This window comes from Tasmannia lanceolata, unplaced genomic scaffold (genome assembly GCF_043159265.1).
Source record: "Tasmannia lanceolata isolate RefF3 unplaced genomic scaffold, GAP_Taslan_0.1 ptg000012l, whole genome shotgun sequence".
NCBI classification, from domain to species: domain Eukaryota; kingdom Viridiplantae; phylum Streptophyta; class Magnoliopsida; order Canellales; family Winteraceae; genus Tasmannia; species Tasmannia lanceolata.
In genome coordinates this window covers 41,836,418-41,843,084 of record NW_027518689.1, presented here as the reverse complement: position 1 = coordinate 41,843,084, position 6,667 = coordinate 41,836,418, and the positions used below count along the sequence as shown (strand labels likewise).

General features: G+C 40.8%; 1 protein-coding gene across 1 annotated transcript; it reads left to right on the top strand.

The window, feature by feature from the left end:
- Positions 1 to 317: 317 nt before the first annotated feature.
- Positions 318 to 1,906, top strand: LOC143888826 (ubiquitin-like-specific protease 1). Its single transcript, XM_077393222.1, has 6 exons — positions 318 to 484; positions 904 to 991; positions 1,061 to 1,156; positions 1,238 to 1,480; positions 1,575 to 1,669; positions 1,741 to 1,906. The coding sequence occupies exons 1-6, from the start codon at positions 318 to 320 to the stop codon at positions 1,904 to 1,906; spliced, it is 855 nt and encodes a 284-aa protein (XP_077249337.1).
- The last annotated feature ends 4,761 nt before the right edge of the window (positions 1,907 to 6,667 follow it).

Here is a 6,667-nt window from a genome sequence, read left to right as displayed (position 1 = left end):
AATTAGCAAAGCAATCAGGAAGATTATGCTAGCCGGCTATCAGCTGGAGCACAGGTAAGCTTGCCGGAATCCATTAGAGTTAGCCGGAGAAGAAAAGATCCACCGGAAAGGAGATAAAAGATGTGCGAGGTGAGGATGGCTGGACGGAGAAGAAGATCGAAGTAAAATGAGTTTCTCTCTCTCTCTCTCGCCCTCTGTTAGATCTGTTCGAGCGAAAATCCGAGGGTTTGAGTTGAGAAACAAATAGAGAAAAAAAAATGCAGAAATTAGCAAAAAGGAAAAGAGAATACCTAGAAGAAGATGAATCGGCCGGAGCTATGCCAGAATCCGGTGAAATCTGGTTGGAGCTTGATCGGAGAGGAGAAAATGGGTTTTGGCCGGAACTTAAGCTCACCGGAGGAGGTGGATTTGCCGGAGAAGAGGAGATCGGAGAGGAAGAAGAAGGTGCGATTGGAGGGAAAACATTGGCCGGAATCTGGCAGAGGTGCGATCGGAGAAGAAAAGAAAAGGGTTTGGGTTTTGATATTTGAGGATTTCTCTCTTTCGAACGAATTTTTTTTAGAAAAAAATGAATTCCTCTGTTTGTAACGAAAAACGGGTTTTATATAAGAAAATGCCAAATTCGCACCCCCTCTATTACCTTGGACAGCCCCATCTAGGATAATCCACCCCCCTTTTGTGGTTTACACTACGGACATTGCTTGACTCGTTTACTAGGTAAACGCGCTTGGATTTCGACGAAATTTTGCGGGGAGCTAGACGAGACCCTAACCTAGCTTAGGGTGAAGTTTGGAACCCTAATTCATTGATTCGACGGGGTTTTGCATAAACAAGAAAAATTTAGGGCACGGTCAAAATGGGGTGTCTACAATTATTAACTAACAATTTAATACAATTCTGCAGTGATATTCTCATGGAAAAGGATGATGTACACGTAATAGCCGAAGACCTACAACATCTTTGGAATGTCAGACAATACCTGACTGGCACTGTAAGTGTCATTTTTTATCAATAAAATCTACATTACCTCACATCTCACATTTACTTCTATTCCTTGAAGATCGTGGATATATATGGGAAGCACGTACAGTCCTCCAACGAGGATGGGTTAGTAGATCCTAGGGGCGGAATTGTCTTCGTTCCTTCGGTGGTACATGTAAGTGTAATTTCTATCATCCCACATTTCAGTTTACATAAGATTATATCTGTAGTATCCCATTGAATTCCTTTTTTTTAGGGAACTCTTACTGCAGTGGGGACCGAAGTGACTGAGGAGCTGAGGGTAGAAAAGTGGAAGACGGCGAAGGACGCTCTCCACGGTAGACTTATAGACCACCAGCTAGAAGCAGTACAAATAGTACTATTACCATTATGTCAAGACAGCCACTGGGTTCTTCTCATTGTCGATATGGTCACCAAAATCTTCCACGAATGCAATTCGTGTAAAGGAATGGAGTTCCAGGAACGAGGAGGATTGACCGTAAGTGGGTTAGCATCTTCAATGTTTTCCTACTTATAAATCTATACGTATAACAATTATGTTTCCTAAACCTGTCAATGTTAACCACTTGCAGGTAGCGTTGTTGAAGGAGTACTTCAAGGAAAGGGGCTGTGATATAGACCATTTTCAATATGCTCAGATGGACAATTTCCCACAACAGGCCAATGGGTCAGTATATTTAAATGTTTATTTTTCTAGGGTATGAATTTGATTCGCTCAATACAACCGTTGTTATGCAGGTTCGACTGTGGTTTGTTCGTGCTTAAAGCGATCGACCATTTGTATGCAAAGGATCCATTCACTTTCAGCAAGTGTGACATTCCTGCTTATCGGCTGCAGCTGTGCGAAAGATTCTTGCGCGGAGAGTTCGGGGACTGTGGCGATTTTCTTAAGGGGGATATATGAGTGAAAAATGAAGAAGAACTCTTAAAGTTCTCATGGATGTTGTAAACAGGATGGACATTGATGGTCATTGCAGTGAAGTTTTGTGTCTATTTGTAAGCAAAATGGGGTAAAATGGGGTAAATTTATTTGTAATTGTTGGGCGCATCTGTATAGGACAGAAAGCAGGCTGTAGAGACACAGAGGGAGGGTTTGTTTGTATCTCAGCATACTAACAACTATGTATTTGTAATTAAAAATCAAGTTCTGTGAAGTGATGGTAGTTGTGGCATTGGGTTCATTGCGAAATATGGTAAAGGACTTTGAAAATCATCAAATATTTGTTCATAAAGTTTTGGGGGAATTTATATTTCTATTGGATGGAAATATGATTTATTTGTATTTAATTGTGGTTATTCTCTCTAGTTTTTAATTTCATCGTCATAGTTGGCAATGGGACCCCTGTTTTTTGTGCTTTTCCGGGTATTTATATTTTTATTGTAGGTGAAAATGTTAGGACATTGTCTGATAGAGCCCCAAATTGCCCGTTCTTGGGACTTTTGTGGAACAAAAATCTCCCTGAGAGATTGGTGGGAAAAAAAGTTATCCCGGTAAAAAAAATTTCCCGATTTTGTTTGGTTGCTTGAACTGTTGGGAAGAATAAAATTCTTCCTCAAAGTTGTTGATAAATTGAACACCATTTCTTACAACAGCCACCCCCTTCTTTCTAAATGGACTGTCCACCCCACACCATAGGATGATCCATAACGTCCATTTGATGGGCCACAATTTAAATAGGTTGTGTGGCAAAAGACAATTCATGCATTTACATCATGGTTTGTACTTGCTATGTCCTCCTTACATAAAAAATAAAAAAATAAAAAAAATAAAAAAAACATCTTGGAGCTCCGAGATTTTGTCTCGGAACTCCGAGAATATGGACAGAGGGAACCTCGAAAGATTCTCGGAAGTCCGAGACAATTTCTCGGAACTCCGAGATTTCGTCCAGCTTAACCTCGGAGCTCCGAGAAAATTTCTCGGAACTCCGAGATTCGGGCCAGTAGAAATTTAAAAAATCCGTCTGTTCTCGGAAGTCCGAGACAATTTCTCGGAAGTTCGAGATTTCGTCGAGGTTCAAGTCGGAGCTCCGAGATTCGGGCCAGTAGAATATGAAAACAATTCGTCTATTCTCGGAAGTCCGACACAATTTGTCGGAAGTCCGAGATTTCGTCCAGGTTAACCTCGGAGCTCCGAGATTAGGGCCAGGAGAAGAAAAAAATTTCCGTCTGTTCTCGGAACTCCGAGAAAATTTCTCGGAACTCCGAGAATCGGCCCAGGAGCGTTATAACCCTGGACCCGGTTCGGGTTTTTTACTTTTCTTCTTTTCTTTCCCTCTTCCTTCCACTTCTCTTCAAACCCTAACTCCACTTTTTCTTTTTTTCCGTCATTTTCTCCCTACATCTTCCTCCAAAACCCTCTTCTCCCTTCCAAATCCCTCTCTTCTTCCTAAAACCCTAGCATTTCACCCATTTTTCATTTTTTCTTTCTTCCCTTCTCTATTTCTCATTTTTTCCTCCATTTTAGGGCTATTTCTCTTCTTCTTTACATATTACTTTTCTCTCCACCCACATTTCCTCTCACCATGCCTCCTAAAACCAAAAATCTCAACATCGGAGGCTCCTCCCAAGTTGAAGACCCCGAATACGTTCCTGAAGTAGTTCGGAGGAAGAAGGGCCTTCACAGAAGAAGGCGAAGGCCAAGGCTGTGGCTGCCGAGGTTGTGTCCAACTCCTATTTCACTGGGGATAAGGCCAAGAAACTCTGGGCCGACGTCGGCACTAGGGGCATACTCACCGGTAGGTACATTGACCCCCCTGTCCTTCAAAATTTTGATTTAAAGGCCAAATTTGATGCTCTTCAATGGACACCCATCCTTCACATCAACGAACCCGTTTACCCTCGATTGGTGCGTCTCTTCTATGCCAATCTCACCATTTCCCCTTCCTTCTTCAAAATCGAATCTAAGATCAATAAAACTGTCATCAAACTCAACTATCAGACTTTTGCCACAGTATTTGGGATTAGCCATGAGGGCCTCTTACACTATTTTTGGCCGGAAAATGGGACGCATTCACTTGATGATATTGATCATGACACTGTCTATGGTCGGATAACACGATGCTACCACCCTAATATGCCCGTACAATCTGCCGACCTCATTCCGGTTGCGCGCATGCTCCATAACTTCATGTACCACATCTTCATACCTTGTGCTGGGATGCGTGAAGCCCTAAGACCCTTAGAGGCATATATTATCTACAGCATCCTAGAGGGCAGCCAACTTTGTCTGTCATATATCATGTTTCGCTACATGTTTCAGACCCCTGGACGCTACCGCTCTTCCTTGCCATATGGCATGATTCTCACCCGTGTCTTCCGCCACTTCGGCATCATCTTGGAAGGAGAGATGACCATGACTCCTACTGCCCCGTTTGATGTTCAGACCTTTAACCGCATGGCTCTTAATGAAGCAGCGATTGGCATCGATTATGACGATGGAGGAGGCTACGAAGCCGAGGACCAGGCTGCACCGGCACCTCAGCCGTCACAAGATACATCTCAGTTCTGCACTCGCCAAGATTTGGCTCACATGCAGGAGGCCATTGAGCGATCCATTTCGCTTGAAATTTTGGCTCAAAAAACAACATTTCAAGCGCCCGTTACCGAATTTCGCCTGAAATTTCGGGATTTCGGCTGGGACCGATCCCGAAATTACCTCTGAAACCGAAATTTAAAACTTTGCTTAAAACTGCAAGTAAGAGATTTGTCTAATGGGGATTTTAAGTGACCGACTGTAAAAACAAAGGAGGGAGCTGAGGAGGCTGGAAAGTAAGTCTTGGCTGGAGAGCTTTTTACCTGCGATTTTAAGTGACCACTGGTACAACCATTACCAGCGGATATTTAGCCTTGTACCAGCAGTCATGCCTGTCGATAAAAATTGAGTTTCCTCTAGTGGTCCCAGTGTATATATGTTTTCAGAGACGAATAAGGGGATCTTCTTCTTCTTCTTCTTCTCCTCCAAACCCCCAAGTCTGAGTGCCTTCTTCAATTCCTATGCATAGACCTCCTAAAAGTAATAAGTTTGTATACTAACTAAAAATAGTAAGTTTCTAAAATAGTAAAATTCAAGTTTCCAAAAATAATACAATTTGAATCTATCCAAACTCAGTAAAAATCTTTAATTAAGTTATAATCCATTGTGTTACTCAAATTTCATCTAAGTCCTACCAGTACTCTTAAGGTAACCCCTATTAGGACTTCTAATTTAATTTTAATTAGGAATATTTGATTAGTACTAGAATTCGTCCTGCATCATCACATCGCATGCACACCTTCAACATAATTTTCTATGCATGTTACACATCTATTTCATATGTTTTGAAAACGGCATGTGTAATGATCTGCAGTGTTCCCATTTGGGCCCGCATATCCTACTAGTATTCTGCTAAGTATGAACCATTGATCTAGGTCCACACCGACCGGAGACCCACCTGGATCATATGATGATCCTAATACTGCAATGTGTTTCTTTAATGTGATGTCCCTTACAAATAGGAGATTTATTTTCGGGTTGGGTCAATGCAGGTCAGAAAACCCGACCAAGTCCCATGATTTAAGAACCTGACCCAAGGTATTTTCGGGTTGGGTCAATGCAGGTCAGAAAACCCGACCAAGTTGCACCCCTAATTCTTCTGAAGTTGGGAGGAGATTTATTCATTCATTTGATACGTCTTTTCCATGTTCCTCATATATGTCTTTTTGTGTAAACTTTAGTTACGAATCAAAAGACCTACTTTACAAAAGGAATGCCGGAATCTTGTTTATATGGTAGTAGTCACATAGAGTGGTGGTCCCATGCCATATAAACACCCCATTTGTATCATCAATTTCTAAAACTAATCAATGGTTTAGGCCTGTTTGTTTTGGATTTTGAGAATCGATTATGAGGTCAAAACTAGTTACTTGACTCAAAATTACATTTATTTTTTAGTCTAATAATAATTCTTGGACAATCATTTTTGAGATCAAAATTAAGCAGGGAGACATGGCTTTTTTTGGGAAATGATAAATGCGCCTCTTTTCATCACATGGGACACCCAACTGCAGTGTACGTGGCAATCAAATCCGTTGAATTCTTGACGTGAAGTATATCAGCCCCTTTGCAGTCATTGATACACTGCTGCCGGGTGTCCCTAGTGATAAAAAAGGGTGCATTTATCATTTCCCATTTTTTTTATAAGCCCTTTACAGCAACCGTAGTGATCAAGGCTCTAACATCATATATCATGGTGGGAGCAACTCGAGCAGGCTGGCCTTGTGTGGTTGCATACCATATCAACAATTATAGGCATGCACGGGCTGCTTTTCACTTTTCTTTTTGCTGTTTTGTCTCTTTTTTCCAAGTAGTTAAATCACATTATAGCAATGGTTTTAAATTTAGTCCGAAATCTGAAATTTCAGATTTCTTTCAATACTGAAACCGGAATGCACTGAAACCGAAATTTCGATAATTTTGGCCGAACGAAACGAATTTTCTTAGCTTTTTACTGGATTTCGGCTGAAATTTTTGAATTTCGACTCAAACCGAAATTTAAAACCATGATTATAGTATAGTTTATAATATATATAGATTCCCTTATTTTAATTAGTTTTTATTTAAGGCATCTTATATCTATAGAGAAGTTTGCATTTATAAGGTTTTAAATAACATTTTTTAATATACAAA